Source organism: Pongo abelii, chromosome 2 (genome assembly GCF_028885655.2).
Source record: "Pongo abelii isolate AG06213 chromosome 2, NHGRI_mPonAbe1-v2.0_pri, whole genome shotgun sequence".
NCBI classification, from domain to species: Eukaryota; Metazoa; Chordata; class Mammalia; order Primates; family Hominidae; genus Pongo; species Pongo abelii.
In genome coordinates, this window is record NC_085928.1 from 145,474,855 (window position 1) to 145,499,287 (window position 24,433).

The window sequence follows — 24,433 nt, forward strand, 5'->3', positions numbered from 1 at the left end:
ACCCACTGTTTTTAGTTGTCTCAGTGCTTTCTTGACATTCTATCTATCTGTTCTGCAGATGTGAAGATTTGAAATTACTTCATTTATAGTGTGTGTTGTGTTGCAGTCCTTTTTTGTTTCCCTTTTGGAAATTCTTCTTCATCCACAAAGAATTCCAGATTCAGACATTATTCATCTATGTCTGGAACACAAAAAATCTCCTGAGCTTCCATATGTCTTACCTTCTTTCTACCTTTAAAATAGTCAGAATGCTGCCACAGCTGAAGTCAGTTTTCTCATTTGCTTGTTGCTTGCTTCCTTTCTGTACCTTACTTATCATACAGCCTAACGTGCCTTACTAGAGAGTTAAATGAGTAAATTTACTGTGCCCATACAATATCTATAAGTTGTATACTATAGATTTTTATTTTCAGGGAAAGAAGTTTCTCTGTATTAAGCGGAAAAAAAAAACAGGCAATAAACTATAATTTAATCCTACTTTTGTTTAAAAAGTTATATGCACAAAAATCGCCATGACTGTTTATGTGTATATGTGTATTTAAAGCCCAAAAGGATATTTACAAAAATGTTCACATTGATACTACCTCTAGCTGTGATCTTTGCTTTCCTCTTTGTAATTTCTCTGGTATCACTCTCACTTTTGTTTGCAGTGTGTCTTATTTCTACAGTCATTACTTTTATAAAGATTAAAACTATTGTTTAAAAAGACAAAACAGTAACTTTGGTTTGTCAAATCCAAACTGCCTTGAAGGCGGGTCCGGGCTCCACCCCAGCTTACTGCCATCCGTACCATTCTCTGGGATTCTTCTCTTATCCCAAATGAGCAGCTTTTCCCTGATCTCATGATTCTGTTTCTTTTACAATAGGTTCTTGGCCGTCCTCTAGAATCCACTAGGCGCTGAAGACCCTCTCTGCTCACTTGTATCAAAATGAACTTGTCAGGGAAGGGAAGGAGGATGTAAAAATGATGTTCTAAAAGGAATTGTCACTAGAATGTGATCTCCATCAGGACCCAGGAGGAGCTCAATAAATACCTCTTAAATGAATTGACCTGTTATTTTTTGTCTCATTTATTTTATCTCACAAATTCCTACAAACAAGCCTTGTTTGTTTTCTGTAATGCCCTGAACATTTGGAGTACTTAATATAAATTAATGAATAAAATCCTTTTAAAAATATATCCATGCTTAATAAAAATAAATTTCAGATTTCTTGTTATCTTTAACCAGAATTTGTGCTTGTACAGGAATTTAGAAAGGAACAGGACTTAAAGATGAAAGTCTTATGTTAGATCCCGCTCACAGTTTTGTGATGATGATTAGTCAACTTAAGCCCCTGAGCTGCCTTCATTTATAGCCTCACGGGTTCTCTTCTAGACTCTTCTGAGGCCTTCTACCTGGCCTACCTAGCTTCATCTTGTGTCCTCAAGTCTGCCCTTCACAGTGCTACGAAGAGTAATATCCCACAGTGCACATTTTATCTTGTCTCCTCTCGCAGCCACAATTTGTAACCTCTCGGGGGCTTTCTGATGCCGTGTTGCCTTTGCCCCACTCCTTCAGCTTTGGCTCCTGGAGGCCTGTCTTCAAACTTGACACTCAATACCAAGTTCCTGCTAGCTTCCACACATCCCATGCTGCTTTCTGCTTTGCTCCATCTTCTCACAGGACGTTTTCCCTTCAGCCAACTGCACTACTCTATTCCAGGACTGGGTTTGGCAGATCCCCCCTCTGGTGTGACTTTTTTTTCCTAAAGGTTATGTATCCACTTTCCTGCCCACTCAGACTGTGAGCTGCTTGAGGCAAAACCATAGAGTTCATAGTTCTTTATGTTGAAGGGTACCTGGCCTGTAGTGGGACTCAAATGTTTATTAAACTGTGTTGTAAAATACATGTGTTCTTCTAAATTGTCTAAATGATTTTTACCTATAGAATGTTACCTGATTTTTATATGTTCTCCTCCAAAATAAGAAAAATACTTAGAAAAGGAAATTGTGTGAACTAAAGTAACTTAAAATATAGCTAGACAGAGACAAAAACTATTGGTGATATTTTGGAGTATATAATAAAGAACTTTTTAAAATTAGAAAATGGTAAAAGTTTAACCCCAAATATTCCTTTTGGAGATAGTTCTCAGAGAAAGCAGTAGCTTTGCAGATTACGTGCATTAAATATTAATAGCCTATTCATCATACTTCCCATATCAAATAATACAAAATAGTTCTCTGGTAAAATGTAGCCCTTTCTTAATTCAAACCAAGAAAAAACAAATTTTGCTTTTCTCGTGTTCCCTAGACCCCAGAGCCATCTTTCATCCTGTTTTTCCTGAAGAAAAGATGAAATCTCTGTGAGGGAAGTGACTTGACCAAGTTACCCAGCTAGTCAGTGCAGAAGCTGAGACCAGGAGCTTCTGACTGCCCACCTAGTGCTTTTTCCCCTCAGCCACACATTTCCTGTTTCTCCACTGCGGTAAAAATAAAAGTTTTTAAGCGCTTCCTAATTCCCATATGTTCAAATCAGGTCCACTGCTGAATGTTTTTATATTACCCTTAGCCTCATTCAGACATTAGCCCTAAACCTAAAGCATTAATTGTTCTTTCATAGCCATGTATACAGTTTCTTTGAGCATCAGAAAATCTTTTCTATAAGAGATGTTTTATTTTCTCAACTATATTTTATTTATTTTATTTTTTAAATTTCTCAACTATTTTTGAAGTGGACACGACAAATAAAATATTCCAGGTCTCCTTTTTTATTCCACAAATAGGCCTTACTGTACACTTTTGGTGTTCTTTTAAACTGTTCTGTTGGAAGCACTTTCCACACTGAGTCATCCACCCAAGATTGCCTATGTTTTCCAGGCAAAGTAATAGTTTTATTATTTCTGAATGACTCATTACTTACTTCTGAATCATTATACCTTGTGTACTCTGTTAAATAAAAAGTTTTCAAGACAATTTTCTACAGTTTTTTTCTGCTCTTAGTCTTCAAGTGATCCACCTAAGTGGCATGGACATTCAATCAACTCTGTCTTTTCTTTATGATTGATGTTGATCATTTCTTCTTGAACCCTTTCATCAGCTGAGATAAGCAGTGGAATTTCTTTACCTCATACTCTGCTCCAGATGTTTCCTGAAGTGGAACAAATAAATAGCAACATAGTAGGTGTAACACCGTTCTATAATTTCCATCATTACATTAATGTTTAAGATTATATTAACTTCCCAAATTTCTCCATGAAATTAGGGAGAGACACCCCAAAAAATATAGCTCTAATGTCTGCAGGGAGATGAATTCAGCTTCAGGCATGGATTTCAGTACACATTCAGGAGAAAATATTCCCCATGTAGTTAAGTATTCTTGGCAGTGAAGAGACCAGAGTTAAAGATAAATAGTTGAGAGGAAGCGCCAGATAAAGATTTTAAGGCCACAAAAGTGGACAAGATTTGAGCATACGTAAGATAAGAAACAGGGCAAAGGACAAAACTCTGAGGAAGACTGGCACATAGGGGACAAGAAGAGAGATGCAAGGAAGGAGACAGTGAATTTTCAAAGGGCAGGTGGAGAACCAGCCAAGTATGTCCCAGGAGTCAAGCGAAGGAAGTGTTTCATTCTTTTCAACTATAAAGCCATTGAAAATCCTTATGACCTTAGGACAGGCAAAGATCTTAAGGTAGTATATATAAATATATTAACTATAAAAGAAAAAATGATTAATTGGATTGATGAAATAATTTACAGAATTAAAACCTCCTACTCTTCAAAAGCCACTGCTAAGAAAATGGAAAGAGAAGCCACAGACTGGGAGATAATATCTGTATTTAAAATATATATATAATGAACTCTTAGAATTCAGTAATAAAAGATGACCTGAAAGATTCTGAATAGATGCTTCACAAAAGAAGATATATATGAATTTTTAATAAGCATATGAAAAAATACTCAACATCATTAGTCAGCAGGGAAATGCAAATTAAAGCCACAGTGGGATACCACTTCACACTAAGATGGCTAAAATTCACAAGTATCTGAAAGGATGTAGAGCTACTAGAGCTGTCAAATGCTGCTAAGGGTATAAAATGGTAGAACCACTTTGGAAAACAGTTTTGCAGGTTCTTATAAAGTTAAATGTACATTTATCATGACGCAGTAATTCCATTGCTAATTACCCAAAAGAAATGAACACATATCCACAAAAAGACTTTTACTTGATTAGTCATAATAGCTTTAAATCATAATAGCCCAAACTAGAAACAGCTCAAATGTCCATCAGCTGTATGAATATACCAGAATTTGTTTTATCTGTTTGTTGAATAGCATCAGAACATTTGAATAGAGAAAACAAATTCTGGTATATTCATACAGTGGAATACTACTCAGCAGTGTAAAGGAATGTACAATTGATAACATACAGTAAAATGGATAAATCTCAAAACTAAGTGCTAAATGAGAGAAGCCAGGGAGAAAAGTACATATGTAATTATGCTAATATGAAGATCTAGAACTGGCGAGACTTACCTACATTAATAGAAATCAGATCAGTGGTTGTTGGATATTATGTGTAAGGGAAATTGAGAAAGGGCCTAGGGATAATTTTGCAGTGATAAAAATGTTCCGTCTTTTTTAAGGCAATGGTTACATGGTTCTTGTCAAATCTCACTGGACTACACACTTAATATGTTTTTTATTGTATGTAAATTATCAATAAAGTTGATTTCAAAATAAAAATGAAGCTCTAAAAAGCTGAAGGGAAGCTCTGTGTTTGTGGGCAGCATTTGTCAATTAGTAGGCTTCACTGTAAGGTGATCATGTAGCTAGATGAGATTTCTATTTCTCCAGAAAAAGATTCTTTAATCCACAGTGGAGACTAGGAGCTGGAAGTAGTAAGCCTAGTTTTTGGTGACCTGGGCCTCCTTTATTTTCAGTCCTTTACCACCATCTTTGTCTGATGCCCCTAATGTTGTTGCTTTTCTGTTTCAGTTTTTTCCTCCCAGCACATCAACTTTCTATCTTCAGCAGGGTGAAAGAGGTATGATTTCTGAGCTTGTGGAGTGGAGGTAGGGAGACCTAACTGTTCCCTTACAGACTTTCAAACAGTCCCTCTATGTTCAGTCCTCTACCCTACTCCATTTTCTGTGGCACCTGCTACCAACAAACCTTGGCTTTCTTTGGGTTGTGCAGGGTATGAGTTGGTTTGCTTGTCACCAGTAAGCTGTCATTTACCATTCCTGCTTCTGTTTTCTGTCTTCATCTGGAATTACAGGTGTCTCCTAGGTTTTTGAAGACGGAGTTTGCATTCATGTTTCTCATTCTTATTATTTGGAGGAAACCTTAAAACTGTGAAACCCATACTGCACATTTTCAGTGTTACCAATACCAGATTCCTTATACCTCTCTAAACACACAAGCCTTTTTCTATCTCTGTGCCTTCATAGAATTCCTTTTTGCTTACAAGAAGCAGTCCAACCTGTTTTTACCTGGTAAGTCTCTTATCTTTCAAAAATCCAGTTCCTCTCCATCCTAACTTTTCTTATCTGCTGCTTCTAAACGTTTGTTTCACAGCAGATCTTCTTCATTAGGAATTGCCATACAGCAGTTTATTGTGGAGCTTTCCAGAGGCACTGGAAAGTACATGTTAGAGTAATCGTAATCTGCTTAAAGTGGTGGTAATAGTAAGTGCTTGATAAATATCTGTTGAATGAACTCTAAAGATGCTCATGAAACACTTGCCCAGAAATTAGGAAAACAGACTCTGGCCCTTTGTGGAGATGAAAGGACCAGCAGAGACCAAAAACCTGGGGGGTGGGGCTGGCAGCATGCCACAGACCTGAGGTGCATAAATATACACATTCAGAACAATTATGATTTCCCAAGTAGTCTGTTGTATTAGGGGTATAAAGCAGACTATAACAGATGTTTAGACTGAAAATTTTTCTCATATTTTATCTCATCTAAGATTATAAAACTCACTATTTCGTGTGCCATTAAGAAAGAAAAAACTCTATTGATTATGATAGAATGCTTATCCTCTAGAATTTTTTTACTTATTGAAAGAGTTCTATGAGACTTATGTTGACAGATTTTTTTTTTTTTTTTTTTTTGAGATGAAGTCTGGCCCTGTTGCCCAGACTGCAGTGCAATGGCACGATCTCGGCTCACTGCAGCCTTCGACTCACTGCAGCCTCTGCCTCCCGGGTTCCATTAATTCTCCTGCCTCAGCCTCCCAAGTTAGCTGGGATTACGGGCACGCACCACCATGCCCAGCTAATTTTTGTATTTTTAGTAGAGATGGGGTCTCACCATGTTGGCCAGGCTGATGGTGAACTCCTGACCTCAGGCAGTCTGCCCACCTTGGCCTCCCAAAGTGCTAGGATTATAGGCATGAGCCACCACACCTGGCCTGATGGGTATTTTTAATTATATATCACTCTTGTGCATATATAAATAAAATACAGTGGAAATAATTGGCTAAAATATTTCTAGAATTTCATCTATTCAGATTCAGACTCTTTAAAATCACTTTTCAATTTAGAGCTACCTGTGTTTATACTTTCTTTCTCTGCCATCCAGAGTGTTTGGTGATGACGCATTTCTTAAAAGAGTGTTCTGCTATGATCTTTGGGAATTTTCTGCCAAGTCATTCTGCATGTTTTTTTACAATGGTGTTTTCTTGACCTTACTAGAGTGCGTTCAATAAATGACAACCATGTCACAGTTCTGCCTAGCCAATAGGGATTTTAAGATGCTACCAACTATAAGATGTATTTCCATTTAAGTGATGTTAAAATGTCCAAAGAAAATGTATTTTAGAATTGAAAAATACTGTAGCTCAATAATTAATGTGATTCTGGCACCAGAAACTTTCTCTTTGTTCCTATTATTTAAAGGCTGCTGCTTTGTAAAAATGTGTTTATAACCAAACTTTTCTTCTAAACTGCCATTTTTGTGAAAATTTTTAAGCTTTTCTTTTCTACTTTGAAGTTTTCTTGTCTTCACATTTTTTTGCTTAAAGTTAGCAGAGGCACTTTTATTTCTATCAACTTTTAAAAGAAGCCTGATGAAAAAATAGACCTTCTACATCTCAAATGATTTAATGAAGTGTCCACTAATATGCAGAGAGAAATATTTGTTGGTTAATCTAACAGAGTCAAAGCTTATTGCACAAACAGATGTCATCCTAGTGGAAGATTTTTAGTAAATTGCTAAGAAACTTTTTCTCTCCTTTGCTCCTTCTTGATCAGCATTATTTAATCAATAAACACATTACCTCATACTTCTTTTTGTGTTCTGTTCTTTTTGTATTCTGGCCTTCATGGGAAGCCCTGGATCAAGCTAGTCATTTGTACCATCTCTACTTCTACATCAGTCCTGCTCAGTGTTTCAGGATCTATCCTTACTTTTGCCTGTTCCTAATCAGATACCTCCTTATTTTCATTAACATCTATTTCAGATTTTCACTATCTTCCCAAATTCCTTAATACCTCTCCTGCCTCCTAAACTTTAATCAATAATTTTGCTTTCAGTTTCACTGAGAAAAATTGAACCTGTCATGGAAAAAAATTCCTTATATTTTTCTTCATCCATTTATAAACTGGTTTCTTTCCCCCTGCCTCACTAGGAAAGGTATTCACCTTCCTCTGAGACTAATCCCCTCACCAGGGCTTTGGCTACTAGTTCCTGGGTCCTCAAAGCTACTTCTCGATCTTTCCCTTCAACATGTACACAAGCTTAAATACTTTCTATCCTTTAAGAAAAAATTCTTATCTCCATTCTCTTCTAGCTGCCGTTTTATAGCTCTCCTTTTCTTAGCAAAAAAACTAATGGAAAATCTAGTCTACCTACACCACTTTTTTTTGACACCAAGTCCCTGAAATTGCACGTGATAAGGATACCAGCAACCTTCATATTGGCAAATCCAGTTTTTTGTTTTTCCTGGACCTCTTAGTAACATCCAGTGCTAGTGACCTCCATTTGGGAAGTCCCTTCTTCAGCCTCCATAAAACTGCTTTCTCCTGGTTTTCTTGTTATCTTTTTCTCTTTCTTCTTAGACTCCCTCTAAGAATTCTGTTCCTCTCTTCAACCCAGAAATGTCATTGATCCTCAACTTTTCCTCAGTCCAGAGCTGCCCTCACTTTATGCACTCACCCTGAGTAACTTCTCAGAGCTGCGTCTCCAACCCAGATCTTTCTGCTGACCTCCAGGTTTTTATGTTCACATTTCATTCAGTCATCACCACTTAGACATTCCACAGGTACCTCCTCAAACAACACATTCAGAAAATAACTTTATCTGTCCTGTGGCCACCCCCCGTAAAACAAAAACAAAAAGTCTGTCTTAGGATTAGCAAGACAAGTCTCCCAGTACTTAAGCCAGAAATCCAAGATTTCTCCCTGTCACTTTCCCCTCCTGCTGTTCTATGGATTCTTCCTCCTGGGCTAATCAGTGCCCTCCTCTTTGTTATTACTGTCACCTACTTGGTTTAGATTCTCATCACTTCTTGCATAGATTATTATCATAACCTCCTAATCGATTTCTAGGTCTTCAGTCTGGTTCCTATCTATCCTCCACTCAGGTGCTACAGTGATCTTTCTGTAACAAATTTCATCATGTTACTCTCTAGCCTAAAAGTCTTTTTCTCATAGCTTTCAGAATAAAGTTCAGACTCCTTAGTTTAGCATACAAAGGCCAACTGTGGTTGGCTTTTGCCGCTGCTGCTGCTCTCTTTTCCTGCCCTCTTGCTTGTCTCTATACGCCCCCCAGTGAAACTAGCTGGAACTACTTGTACTTCGGGATTCACTGTACAGTGTTCTGCCTCTCTGCCTTCACATATGTGTTTCCCTCTACCTGGAGTATTCTTCCCTTCCTTTTTGTCTAAGTAGCTCTCATTGATCCTTCAAAATTATGTGCCTACATCGCTATATTTCAGGAAGCTTTTCCTGACTCCTCAGTCTGATTCAGATGCTCCCTCTCAAAACAGACAAAGGACATGAAGAAAGGCTTCACAAGTGAACAATGATAAAATGTCTAATAGGTAAATGAGAAGATATTCAGACTTACCAGCAATCAAGGAAATGAAGATTAAAACAATGTACTTCCATTTTTTTCATCAATCAAATTACCAAAAATTTAAAGAGAGGAATCAGTCCAAGAAAACATGGAGAAACAGGCCCTCTTCTAGATTGGCCCTATGTATCTAAAGACCTTTTTTGAAAAAGTATATGTACACACACACACACATCTTTTGACTCAACGTTTTACTGTGTGGAATATATTATAAGCAAATAACTGAAGACCTATGTAAAATATATGTAAAAGAATGTTTATCACTGCTTATTTGAAAACAAATAGTAAATAACCTAAATGTTCAGCAATAACAAATGGCTAAATTTATTTATATGATAGAATGTTATTCATTAAAATGATCTATGTCTATTTTGACTTGGAAGTACATTTATGAGATATTTTCAAAGTAAGTTATAGTATGGTCCAAATTTTGTTAAAAATACATACATTTATAAATTTTTGTAAGAGAAAGTTAAAGTATATCCATAGGAATATCAACTGTTTATTTCTGCTTGTGAATATTGTCCAACTTTTCTGAAAAGAACATTTATTAATTGTGGGAGCAAAATGGGAGAAACTTGGCCTCACTCCTGATAACTGCTGTGCTTGCTTGCTTCTGTCCCTGCCCTCATTAAACATTGAGCACTCTGAAGACATCACTATATGTCATTTGGCATCATTCTCCCAGGGTCTGGCACAGAGTAAGAAATGTTTGATAAGTGAATTAGAGCAATAACAGCAATAACATTTATTGTGCATTTCCTGAGTCTTAGGTATTGTTGTAAGCATCTGACATATGTTAACTTAATCTTCATGAGATGGGTATTATTGTTCTCTCCATTTTGCCGTTGAAACAGACTGACAAGGTTAACCGCCTTGTATTAGGCCACACTGGCAGGATTGGGATTCAAAACCATGGAGTCTAGCTTTCTCTTAGACGCAGGATAGCATGGTGCTTCTGAGTTAGGTTGGATCTCTGATTGAAAATAGTGGATTAGATTCCATGTCTAAGATTCCATCTAGTTTACTGGGCATCAGTTGAATTATGGTCTGAATAAAAAGGCAGAATTTGACACCCATGGGTCTGAAACAAATAGCAGGGAAAGTAATCTTTGATTCTTTGGCATTTTTTTTTAACTCAAATGTTTTAGACTGTAAATTTCTCACTGATAGTTGGTGCCACCCCTTGAGGTTTGGTTTTCTGCTGTTGATGTCTTTTAAAACATACTCAAAGACCTAAATTTGTGATTCATTCTTTTAAGTCTTGCCCCATCCCCTTCTTCTTTCTCAGCAAGATGACTCATGAAAAGTTCATCAGATTTTTATTTATTTACTTATTTTTATTTTTATTTTTTTTCTGAGATGGAGTCTTGCTCTGTCACCCAGGCTGGAGTGCAGTGGCGTGATCTCGGCTCACTGCCACCTCTGCCTCCCGAGTTCAAGAAATTCTCCTGCCTCAGCCTCCCGAGTAGCTGGGACTACAGGCCATGTCATCTCCCACGTTGTCCCCTTGCTTTCTCTGCTCCACCCACTTTGGTCACTTTGCCATTCTTTTAGTGAATCACGCATGCTCCACTCTAGGGCCTTTGTACGTGTGGTTATTCTGCCCTGGAGGATTTACCTCATAATACCTCCTTGGCCTGCTTCCTCTAGTCTTTCAGGTCTCTGCTTTTCAGATGTCAGCGAGGTCTTCTCTGACAACCCTTCATAAAACAGCACCCTCCCAGCATTTCTAAACCCTTGCCCTGCATCATTTTTCTCCCCAATACATGCCACCATATGATAAGTTTATATGTTTGACTTGTATATTGGGTTTTTTCCCCTTGTTTTATTTCCTGCTCTATCCCTAGTGTATACAGAGAACCTTGTACACACAGTAGGTAGTCAGTATTTGTTGACTGAATAAATAAATTGACACAACCTTCTTGGAAAGCAACTACAGTATATTTTAAAAGCCATTTTTTAAAAAGAGAATGATTAAGTAAATTCTGTCCACTTGATGCAGAGAGAGAGATATCCACATGGGGCAGGGTCTGGGAGATGGGATCAAGATCAGTAATGAAACTTGTTTTTTCTCTCAGTAAGCAAAAAGATGATGATGGGAGAATAATTTCTAAGAGTAGAGGAAGTTTGAGACTCAAGAACAGGTACTAGGTGTTGGTAGTCTTTGAGAAGACTAGGTTGATGGAAGCAAAAGGTTAGTGCGGGGACATAGTAGAAAATATGATTATAGATGGATTGGAACAGATGTTGAGGGACTTAAAAGTGAGTCAAAAGAGGTAGACTTGCTGTGATCCATGAGGAGATCAGAAGTGTGAATTCTTAAGCTGTGAGGGATGAAAATGCCATGTAAATCTAAGCTTCTTAATATCATATAACGTGGCAAGGAGCATGCAATAAGAAATTCATCTCAGAGGCAGATGTGACAAGGCAGAGTTGAGGTAATATTACTCTAGGCAATAAGGAGTATAAGGTGTGATGAAACAAAGGCGTGAGTTGAATATCAGCTGTAAGGGATATTGCAGATAATAAAGCGTCGTGGTTAACTGCATATGGGATGCAAAGAAAGAGGAAATTAAAAGTTCCAGCATTAAAAAAAATTTCCTTTTAATTATTTTCTTTTTTATTACAGGTTTCTCTGTCATTCACAGAAAAATGGATCATTTAAACCTTGGGAGGACTCAGTTATCACAATACTTCTCTACTACCAACTAAGATTTATGATAGTAAATTTATGAGAGCAAATTTCCATGTTATAGAACTGTTGAAGAACTAAAAGAGGATATTATTTCATCAAAATAATTCTACAGTATCACAATATTACTAAATAAAATTAAAAAGCACAATTATTAAATTATTAAATTTGCCAGTACGAGCACACATGTGCAGCAGCTACTGTATCCTGATAGTTACCAAACCTCAAATATAAATGGTTTCCCTTCATGGGAAAAGCCATTATATTTGCAAGAAACCACTGAACATTGTTATTAAATATATTTTCGGCTAACTGTCATTTTGAAGAATTTTCATGAAACAAGTTCTAGAAAGTTCCAAGTCCCACCAGTAAGTGGATTTGATATTATGGCAGCAACTTACAGACTTGTGGTCAGTACTGTGAACCACTACAGCAGCGTGGTGATAGACCGGCGTTTTGAACAAGCTATACATTATTGCACTGGAACCTGCCACACCTTCACACATGGAGTTGACTGCATTGTGGTACACCATAGTGTTTGTGCAGACCTCTTGCACATCCCTGTGTCTCAGTTCAAAGATGCAGATCTGAACTCTATGTTTCTACCCCATGAAAATGGGCTTTCTTCGGCTGAAGGAGACTATCCCCAACAGGCCTTCACAGGCATACCCAGGGTCAAGAGAGGATCTACATTTCAGAATACCTGCAACTTAAAGGACATTGCAGGAGAAGCAATCAGTTTTGCCAGTGGGAAAATAAAAGAATTTTCCCTTGAAAAACTCAAAAACTCTAACCATGCAGCTTATAGAAAGGGAAGGAAAGTTAAGTCTGACTCATTTAATAGGAGGTCAGTTGATTTGGACTTGCTTTGTGGCCATTATAACAATGATGGGAACGCCCCATCCTTTGGTTTACTGCGGAGTTCCTCAGTTGAGGAAAAACCGTTGTCTCATAGGAACTCACTTGATACGAACCTGACTTCCATGTTTCTTCAAAACTTTTCTGAAGAAGACTTGGTTACTCAGATTTTGGAAAAACATAAAATAGATAATTTTTCTTGTGGGACAGACATAAAGATGTGCTTGGACATCTTATTGAAATGCTCCGAGGATTTAAAAAAATGCACAGACATCATAAAACAATGCATAAAGAAAAAATCAGGGAGTAGCATCAATGAAGGAAGTGGTAATGATACAATTTCTAGCTCTGAAACTGTCTATATGAATGTAATGACCAGGTTAGCATCCTATCTGAAAAAGTTACCATTTGAATTCATGCAGTCTGGGAATAATGAGGCTCTAGATTTAACAGAACTGATCAGTAATATGCCTAGCTTACAACTGACTCCCTTCTCCCCAGTGTTTGGCACTGAACAACCCCCTAAATATGAAGATGTTGTCCAGCTCTCAGCTTCTGACTCTGGACAATTTCAAACTATTGAATTGCAAGATGACAAGCCTAATACTAGGAAGATGGACACTGTACAATCCATTCCAAACAACTCCACAAATTCCTTATATAACTTAGAGGTAAATGATCCTAGAATTCTAAAAGCTGTCCAAGTCCAATCACAGTCATTAACCATGAACCCTTTAGAAAATGTTTCTTCTGACAACTTAATGGAAACTCTTTATATTGAAGAAGAGTCAGATGGAAAGAAAGCATTAGATAAAGGACAAAAGACAGAGAATGGACCTAGTCATGAGTTATTAAAGATAAATGAACATAGAGCAGAATTTCCAGAACATGCTACTCATCTTAAAAAATGCCCCGCCCCAATGCAAAATGAAATTGGTAAGATATTTGAGAAATCATTTGTTCATCTACCTAAGGAAGACTGTAAATCAAAACTTTCTAGATTTGAAGAGGGAGACCAGAGAGATTTTACAAATTCCAGTAGCCAAGAAGAGATAGATAAATTGTTAATGGATTTGGAATCTTTTTCACAGAAGATGGAGACCTCTCTAAGAGAGCCACTTGTGAAGGGTAAAAACTCTAATTCTTTAAATAGTCACAGTCAGTTGACTGGTCAGACCCTTGTAGATCTTGAGCCTAAATCTAAAGTCTCTTCACCCATAGAAAAAGTCTCACCTTCCTGTCTAACAAGGATTATTGAAACCAATGGACACAAAATAGAGGAAGAGGATCGAGCCCTCTTACTGCGAATCCTGGAAAGCATTGAAGACTTTGCTCAAGAACTAGTTGAATGCAAATCAAGCAGAGGGAGCCTATCACAAGAAAAGGAAATGATGCAAATTCTACAGGAAACCTTGACAACTTCCTCCCAGACCAATTTATCAGTCTGTAGAAGTCCTGTTGGTGATAAAGCCAAAGATACTACTTCAGCAGTTTTGATTCAGCAGACTCCAGAGGTGATCAAGGTAAGACCCAACAATTTTGAGTCCTAGGAACTCTTTAAAAAATGTTTAGTGTTTGAAAATTTTATAAAGAAAAACTTTTTTGTTAGCCATTTTTTGTTCTACTAAAGCTCTGCCCTGTGCTAGGAATGATCTCACTCAGCTCAGAGTCAGTAAAAAGCAAAGATTATACAAGATGATAGAGAAAAAAAAAAAAGCAAAGACTTTAGACTCAGACTGGTTCCTACTGCCCTCCCCATACCCTTCATCTTCTTCCCAGCTCTGTGACCAAAGAAAAATTACTTACCTTTAATATCCTCATCTTTATGGTGGAAATAATAAGGATCAAAATAACTTGTGTGAAACATAAGCAAGGTTCCTTACACAAAGTAGGCATTTAATATTAGTCGTCACCCTCCCCAGCCAACCAAGAGACCAGTTGTTACTGCATTGCCTGTGTAGACCTGTGTAAGGTTAGTGTAGAGTACAAAAGGAGAGAAGACATGATTCTTAAAGAGCTTAAAATTCACTTGTAGAGACAAAACTGACAATGTCTGAAACAGTTCATGAGCATGTGAACACCATTCTGAAAGTATTGTCATAACAGTAGGCCTTCAAAGAAGATAAAGACTAAAGGGTAAGATTTGATTCTCCAGGCAACTGAGAATAGATATCAATCTAGAATCACAGAAGTATTTTCAAAAGTTTTTAATCCATCCCCCTACTGAAAGCACTGCCTTTGAATACTCCCAGAAAGATAGTTGTCTTCCCATTTTATTTACATATGTGTGTCCTAGTGCAACAAGATTATTCCTTGTTCATTTTATAAGTCCAACATAGGTTAGCAAGAGGCTCTGCTCTACTTCACTCAAGGACCCAGTCTGATGGAGGCTCCATGTTCTTACTGCTGCCCATTGACCCATCTGGAATATGTGGCTTTTGAGTTCACTGAAGGAGGGGAACAAAGGGGTGATGCTTTTAACTGCCTTGTCCCAAACTTGGACACACTTCATTTCTGTTCACAGTCCAGTGAGTCCCAACCTAAAATCTGAGAAACATAGAAAAGCACATGGAATATTTGTTAAGCACTGCCCCTACCACATGAATGAGCTATATGTATCAACATGTATGAATTCAGACATAAAGCCAAATCGACAAAAGCAAGTTGTAAAATAAGGATATGAATCATTTTGAGATACATACATTTTTACAAAAAGTATGAAGAAGTACATGGATACACAAAATCCAATGTTAATGGTTAATCCTGGAGGAAGGGAAATGCAACTGAGGAAGGGCGTACAGGGGGCATGAATAGTATTAGTCATATTTTACTTCATAATCTGGGTAGTAGATCCGTAAGTATTTTGTCATGTTATTCTTTATGCTTTTTTATATTCTTAAATATTACATAGTAATTTTTTTAAAAACTAATTCGATATTTGAGATGCCATTTATGTGGCCAAGTTAAAATACAAGTTATATATTAGGCTTCTCATTACAACTTTCATTTGAGCAGGGGAACAAATGCATGTTGTCTTCAGATGAATATTTCTTTCCCTGGTACATGTTGAGCATCCAGAATCCAAAGTGCTCCAAAATTTGAAACTTTTTGGGCACCAACATGATGCCACAAGTGGAAAATTCTGCACCTGACCTTGTGACAGGTCACAGTCAAAATGCTATCAAAACCTTGTTTCACGTACAAAATTCTTTAAAATACTGTGTAAAATTACCTTCAAGCTATGTGTATATATGAAACAAATAAATTTCGTGTTTAGACTTGGGCCCCATCCCCAAGGTGTCTCATTATATATATGCAGATATTTCAAAATCCAAAAAAATTCTAAATCTAAAACACTTATAGTCCTGAGCATTTTGAATAAGGGATACTCAATCTATATGTTTCGTGGCTGCTATTCTTCTGTGGACTTTTTTAGTCACTAGCAACACTAAAGTTTAAAACAATATATACTTAATAAGGTTACTAAGTGATTATTTGGGTCTAAATATCGCAGATGTTCCTGAGCATTTCTGTGAAATTACTTTGTGTGAATCTTCTCATTTGTTGGTTCACAGGTGGTAATATCTTTAGTTTTGGGTCAACACTAGGAGAGAAACTTGGAATTAATCACAAAAGTAAGAAAAATCCCTTCACGTGGTTTTTTTTTCCACATGACACATTGCAGTACACAGGCAATACTGATGTGCTTAATGGTTTATTATAAAGGAAAGAAAATACCTACATAGCAACTTCAAAATGATAATAATGTCATAAGAGCGACCAGTTATTGTGAACTAAGGCATACTAAGACATATTTAAAGGTATTATCTCACTATTTTCCCTCACAATAACCTGTCTGTGCATTGAAGAAACATCTGCTTTCTCTGATGACCTATTCCAATGTCTTAAAACCATTATAACCAGAAACTCGCACTGTGATACGGTGTTTTGAATTTTACTGAACCCTCTTCCTCCATTATCTTCTGTGACAAAAAGGAGACAAATTCTCTAAAAAGAGATGGACTGCATAAAGTAGAAAATCTCTGAGCATCACCTGTCCTGTGTCCCTGGCTAACACCTCATGAGTGGGTTCCCCGTGACTCCCAATCTAGGTACAGCTACCTTAAAATGCCACACTGGGCTCTAAATGTGCTTCCCAGTTTTTTGACAAGTAATGGACTGAAATCAAAATCTTATTAAAAGATTGTCTCCTGCCATAAGTTTCAATATCACAGAATATAATAAAATTTGATGAGGTTTCTTCTTGATAAAAGTTGGAAAAGTAATTAATGAAAAGCTAATTCAAAGAGACAGGTAATATAAAATGTTTAATTCAGGAAGATGCTTAATGCAAGAAGACAAACCATTCTTCCTTGACTCAGTTGCCTTCCTACTTGTCTTTTTTTAATCTTTTCTCATGAAAAATTTAAGTGAGGAATTGGCAAACATTTCTGTGAAGAGCAAGATAGTAAATATTTTAGGCTTTATGGGTCAGAGTCTCTGTCATGTAGTCTTATTTGCCCTTTACAAGACAAACCAACAAACAAACAACCCAATGCTTTAAAAATGTAAACCATTCTTAGCTCCAAGACTTAGAAAAACAGGCAGTGGGCCAGATTTGGTCCATGGACTGAAGTTTGTCAACCCATTTTAAGCAAATAGAAAAGTATGGTGAATGATATAAAAGCACTGTTATCACCCACCACTTAGCTTTGTCAAATCTTAACATTTTACGGTTTGCTTCAAATCTTCTCCAAATACCTTTTGTCCCAGGGGAATTCAGCAAGAGACTAAATAGATATATATGAATCCATTATTTCTCTCTAACCTGAGCTCTGTAATAATAGTTTTATCTTGATGATCAAGGGCAACAAAATTGTTCTAACAGAACTTTCCTTCCTAGAGAATATAAAGGGAAATTTCAGACTGCTCTGCTTATATTATTATGAATTCCAAGTTAGTAGAATCCACACCAATAAGAGATAGAGAGTAAGAAGCCTACCTGTCCTTCAAGTTGTAACCTTTTCCCATCGGTTTTCTGGAGTTTAAAGTCAGAATTTAAGCAGGCAGTCTACCTGACAACCTAATTCACATCTGATCTTCTCTTTTTCCATTCAGCCTCCAAAAATGTTATCTCAAGCTCTCAAATGTACCCGAGGTAAAAATGAAATAGTGAAATAAGAATATGGAAGGAGATGTGTGAATCTCTCTTAAGTTTCCACATCTGGGCTACTAGCCTCTGTTGGCCTTTATTTCGCATTAAATGGCTATTTGTTGAATGAATAAACGAGTAAGTGGATGAATAACCAAGTGAGGGGATTTTCACTTTCCTGCTTTGTCTCCTCAAATGGAAACTGCTCCCTTGCCTGAGGGCCATCCCTTTCCCTGCTTTTTGCTTCTCAAGGATGGGCACAAGAGGACCTGACATCAGGGTGCCCTTCTCAGACTTCAGGGTAGTGCCTCAGCAAGACTCAAGTATCTTACCTAGACCTCTAACTCTTTTAATTCCTCTAGCCTTTAACACCTAAAGAACGACAGCACCCTAGGAAGGGTCCGGTCACCTTTCCTGGCAAGAGGGGAAGACATCATGAGAGTATAGATTGTTTTACTTTATTGTGGGGCAGAAATCCCTCGATAATATGCTGTAGCCATTTCGAGGAGAGGGTGCTTTCTCGATCACCATTGTTCCCAAAGGCTTTCTTACAGTACGCTATATACGAGCTCTTTGTTTAAATTTTGAAAATTTTGTAACAGTTTATTTTCTCTTTAAGGAATACCTATATATTCATTGTCCTTTTGCCCATTCTTAGAAGTTGCCATCTTCCTCCTCATGGATTTGGGTTGGAAAAGGATATTTCTGGCCATTTAATTTTAGTACAATTGTTTGTTTTTTATTTGTTTTTGGATGCCCGAGAGAGAAATCTTTGAAGGTGAGCATGATTTCTGTTGTTACTAGAACTCACTTTGCTTTCTTCTAACCCTGAGCAAGAATTTGTATTTGAGATTTCATTCCAGAGGAAATAAAGGACCTTCCTAGGTTAATGATCTAACATTTAGGTTTCCTCAGTGTTTAGATAGTATAGTGTATAGTTTTGTATGCATATTTGAATGCAGAATAATTAGGAAAATAAATTTAACATTTTAACAAAGCACATTTTAGGAACTTTGTTAAACGTTCCTTCTGGAGCATTAATAAACACTTTTCTGTCTTTACTTTCTAGGTTTATATCCATGCCTTCATTAACATTAGCCAGTCATGTCACTGAGGGAAAATGTTTCTTCCCTAGCTTTGTAGGTGCTCATGGTGCCTGGATTCAGTGCTGGGAATGCTTAAGTAGAAATCAAGACACTTAGCAATAAAATAGGAAACCATTCTCTCCTCCTCAATTGCCACCAAGCAGATTAATAAAAGTAAATAGATCTGCCTGGTGGCAAATAGGAATTTGTGGAATCAGCCCAACCTGAATATCCCCCTCCACCTTTGGTGGCTTCTGACGTTAGGTACCTTTGCATTAATACCTGCATTCTTTCTGATTAACATCAGGTATCTCAAATATGTCCCCATCTATGTTCACAAGAGCCTGGTAGATAGATACGTACTGATGTAGAAAGGTCAAGATAAAGTTAAAAATGTAAATTGCAAGATGTACCATTATGATCCCTTTTTGTTATTAATATATTTTTATGCACACAAAGTTTGGGGTACATATGCTCAATATTATTCATGTTCCTCCAGAAGTAGAAAGTGAATCTCATATCCAGGTGTTCCTGATAAGTCTGCCCTCTCCCAGCCTCCACTCCACCCTTGGCAGGAGTGAAGAGGAGCTCCCAGAACTCAGCTTGCTCCATTAAGCCCCACAGGCCTGTCCAACCCTCACAGCTTCACCACCACTCTCTGACTTAAGGTCATCAGGACTAATCTGTCTAATATGCCCTTCATCCCTGTTTACATTAGTCACCACCAGAAGTCCAGGAATCCAGATCACTCCCCATCCCCCACCCCACTTTCCTCCTCACACTGCTCTTACATATCTCCTAAGTCCACTTCCAACCCTCCCAACTCCTGAAATCGTTTCACCATGTTCTCTTGCACTCTGAATTCATGATCATTTACCGGCAAAGTTTCCTATGTCATATCTCTTCTCTAAACATTTCCCTTCCTATTATAACTTAAACTCGTCTCTTCCTAAGGATACTGTAGCCAGTGAAATGGTGGCTCTATTCTTTCTCATTCCCACGCCATATCCCACTGGGCCTGGAGGGGGCAGTAAGGGTTCTTGTATTTCATTGCTGCTCTAGACTATTCTCCTGGCTGCCTCCCTGAAACCAGCCCCGCCCCAACTTTGAACTAATATCATTAGACTCTGCTATCCACTGCCTCTTCTGATTGTAGTCATGTACCAACCCAGGTCACTTATTTCTTGAAGGTTTTATCTCCTGGCTTTATGAGACACTTTTCAATATTACTCTTGCCACTGTTCGAGTGTTTGATAGATAAGGTATCCAATACAGGAGCTTCTCAATTCCTTGATCTCCTCTAATGAGTCTGTCCTCTGCCCTTCTTCGTTCATTTTCTGGCCTTATGTTTATGTCAGTGGTTTTAAGAGTATGGTTCCCAACTAATAGTGTTAGCATTACCTGGGCACTTGATAGAAATGCATATTCTCATACCCCAACCCAAACCTAGTAAATCAGAAACTCTGGAGGTAGGGCTCAACACTTTTTGGTTTAACAAGCCCTCCGGGTGATTCTGATGCATGATTATGCTTGAGAACCACTGCCGTAATTTGTCACTAAAATCATTCCCTTGAATATACTCTCAGGTTCCTTGTCATCCCCTCATTCCATGGTACCCACCTGGAACAGCTCCAACTCAGATTAAATTGTGTTCTCTGTCTACTCTGAGCTTTTATTCATGCAGCTGAACTTGGCTACAGAAGATCACACAACCATGCTGAGTGGTCTTGCTTTAAATTCATGACCACCAACCTCCAGTGGGTCTTTAGTACTGTGTGGCAGTCCTACTGTGTTTCCCTAGTCCATTCACTTTCCACTCTGCAGGTGCCTTCTTCCCTGTCCTCTAACCTCCAGCATCTTTCCCATCCTCACCCTCAGCTAATCTTGTTTCCTATTTTACTGAGAAAACTAAAGCAATCAGAAGAGACCTTTATCCATCTCCTACCCATATCAGTACTAAATATCTTCTCCCTTTCCTTCTATTTCTATTATTTCTATACATGAACCATCCAAGCTCCTATCTTTTTCTTTTTTTGTTGTTTTTTTTTTTTTTGAGGTGGAGTCGCACTTTGTCGCCCAGGCTGGAGTGCAGTGGCGTGATCTCGGCTCACTGCAACCTCTGCCTCCCTCGATTCTCCTGCCTCCCGAGCATCTGGGACTACAGGCGCATACCACCACACTCAGCTAATTTTTGTATTTTTAGTAGAGACGGAGTTTCACCATGTTGGTCAAGCTGGTCTTGAACTCCTGACCTTGTGATCCGCCCACCTGGGCCTCCCAGAGTGCTGGGATTACAGGCGTGAGCCACGGCGCCCATCCCCAAACTCCTATCTAAGGCCAGGCCTACACTGGGGCTTTATTAATAGATACCATCCCCTCCCATCAACTCACAAACACTCCTGCAGAGATTGACCCATTTCTCCCTGCAGTCATCAGTTTTCTCCTCTACTCAATCACTCCTTCAGCAGATAAACATGCTACAATTCTCCCAGCTTTAAAACAAAACAGACCCCTAGTGCTCCAACATACCATTTGAGTTAACACTCATTTGTCTGCTCTTCTTCACTCCAGGGCTCTTTGAAAGAGCTGTTATTATTGTTTCCAGTTCCTCCTCTAGCCCTCCTCTTTCTAAATATACCAGACATAATCCCATTTGTATTCCCTCTTCCTACAACACCCCCACCCCATACCTGCAGGACTCACTCCATCACCACATCTGTCTTTTTAAAAATGTCACTTCACTGAGGCCTTTTTGCCCTAAAAATTTCATGCACACATACAATCTTTGGTATTCCCTTTCCCCCTCTACTGTTTTTTTCCCCTAACACTTACCACCCCCTGATATATTATTTCAATTACTGTTTCTTTTTCTCCACTGACTCCTACCACTAGAATGAAACCTGTATGAGAACAGGGAATTTTATCTGTTACATTCACTGCTATATCCCTGGTAGCTGGCACTCAGTTGGTGCTCAATTGATATTTGTTAGTAATTGTCACTTTGTATAGGATTTGTTTCTATGTTATATTTCTGTAGTATTTGAATTTTTCCTTACAACCAACCTTATCCTTTTGTAAGAAGAAAAAAATAATAAAGGTAATTTTTTTAATTCTCTTAGATACCCTAAGAGAATCCACTATTTTAGCCAGGCTTGAGCCCCTGAAACCAGGCTTCCCAATATGATCATCTTCAGAAATTGGATAAAATTACGTGTGTAAACTGATCACTCCAGAAGCTCTATTATACCATATCTTGCAGTCTTTCATAAGAACTGAGAATTACATAGAGATCTTTGAATCAGAGTCATCTCTCTTGAGATTGCCAGCAAACCATAACTAATCTAGACTAGGTCTGAGGGGTTATTCTGTCATCCCCTCTCATGGATCTACTTTTGGAGACCACAGTTAAGGTGTTTACCCTGGGAGGTGCTTTGGCATCCAAGAGACGTATTTGTCATACTTCCAGCATAATGCTCATTGTCACCAGGGTCCTTGACTATCAGTTCCAAGCTCCTGTTTTGACATCTGTGAGTTCAACTCCCACCCACAATTACTGAGAAGTCATACACACACACACACACACACACACACACACACACACACACACACACACACACACACACACACACTCTCTCTCTCTCTCTCTCTCTCTCTCTCTCTCTCTCTCTCTCTCTCTCTCTCTCTCTCTCTCTCTCACACTCTCTCTCCACCAAGGAAGACACTGGGGCAGAGTATTTTATAGCACCAGTCACCAGGCATTTATTTAACATGGCAGTGTCAGTGAAATGGAATCCCTTCATTTCTTTTTTCTCCAACATATTTATAGGCCAAAAATGAATTATTATGGTCTGTAATGAGCAATCTCTAATTGAATTAATTCCTCAAGGAGAGAGGGAAGAAAAAAAGCAGACTAAGAAGTACAGAGAACTCTAGACACTAGAAATTCTAGGGATCCCAGAATTATTATTCCTGATCATTTTAGGCTCTAATTCTTTCTTGCTGCCCCAGATCCTAGAACAACATCTACCCCAAGTATTAGGAACACTGAAAAGCAAAAACATCAGATTTTGTGGGTTCTTTCTTTTATTAGTCATAGAATGTGTTCCCATAATTTGGAGGCAATTGAAGCAAGGCACAAAAATGCTTATTAGGTCTCCTCTGTCATACACATGCTTTCCTATTTTGCTGCAGCCAGTGAAGTCAAGGCTAGAGAATTAGGCTGGGAACAAATAAACTATAGATAACTACCACTACCTGGTCTCCTTCCCCCCACCAGTGTTTCATTATTTAAGAGTGAAAAAAAATAGTAACACAGAACAAGCCACTAAACAATGAAGAAAACACCAAGTTAGAGAGAAAGGTTATGAAATCTAGTATTAACTAATTAGCTTATAACCAGTTGGCTCTCATAAGGCCTATTTACAGGGATATTTTAAAGAAAGTCTGTGATTCCAAGCTGTTACCCCTTTTGATTTATTTTTGATTTATTTTTATTTCAATAGATTTTGGGGGGACAGGTGGTATTTGATTACATGGATAAGTTCTTTAGTAGTGATTTCTGAGATTTTGGTGCACCCATCACCTGAGCAGTGTACACTGTGCCTAATGTATAGTCTTTTATCCCTCACCCCCTTCCCACCCTTCCTCCCAAGTCCCCAAAGTCCATTCTGTCATTCTTATGCCTTTGCATCCTCATAGCTTAGCTCCAACTTATAAGTGAGAACATGTGAGTTTGGCTTTCCATTCTTGAGTTACTTCACCTACAATAATAGTCTCCAGTTCCATCCAGGTTGCTGCGAATGCCATTATTTCATTACTTTTTATGGCTGAATAGTATTCCATGGAGTGTGTGTGTGTGTGTGTGTGTGTGTGTGTGTGTGTATGTATGTATCACATTTTGTTTATCCACTCATTGATTGATGAGCATTTGGGCTGGTTCCATAGTTTTGCGGTTGCAAATTGTGCTGCTATAAACGTGAGTGTGCAAGTATCTTTTTCATATAATGACTTCTTTTCCTTTGGGTAGATACCCGGTAGTGGGATTGCTGGATCAGATGGCAGATCTACTTTCAGTTCTTTAAGGAATTTTCATACTGTTTTCCAGAGTGATTGTACTAGTTTACATTCCCACCAGCAGTGTAAAAATGTTCCCTTATCACCACCATGCCAATATCTACTATTTTTTGATTTTTTAAATTATGGCCATTCTTGCAGGAGTAAGGTGGTATCGCATTGTGGTTTTGATTTGCATTTTGCTGATCATTAATGATGTTGAGCATTTTTTCATTTATTTGTTGGCAATTTGTACGTCTTCTTTTAAGACTTGTCTTATTTGTGTCCTTAGCCCACTTTCTGATGGGATTGTTTGGTTTTTTCTTGCTGATTTGTTTGAGTTCTGTGTAGATTCTGGATATTAGTCCTTGTCAGATGCATAGTTTACAAAGATTTTCTTCCACGCTGTGGTTTGTCTGTTTACTCTGCTGAGTATTTCTTTTTCTGTGCAGAAGCTTTTTAGTTTAAGTAAGTCCCATCTATTTATCTCTGTTTCTGTTGCATTTGCTTTTGGGTCCTTGGTCATGAAGTG

General features: G+C 38.0%; 1 protein-coding gene across 3 annotated transcripts in view; it reads left to right on the forward strand.

The window, feature by feature from the left end:
• PPP2R3A (protein phosphatase 2 regulatory subunit B''alpha) overlaps window positions 1–24,433 on the forward strand; it is a 184,923-nt gene that overhangs the window by 23,779 nt on the left and 136,711 nt on the right. For all 3 annotated transcript variants that reach the window (XM_024245015.3, XM_054552663.2, XM_054552664.2), the window contains one exon: window positions 11,692–14,135. In XM_024245015.3, the coding sequence (XP_024100783.1) occupies window positions 12,141–14,135 (1,995 nt within the window). In that variant the 5' untranslated portion in view covers window positions 11,692–12,140. The remainder of the gene's footprint in view (window positions 1–11,691; window positions 14,136–24,433) is intronic.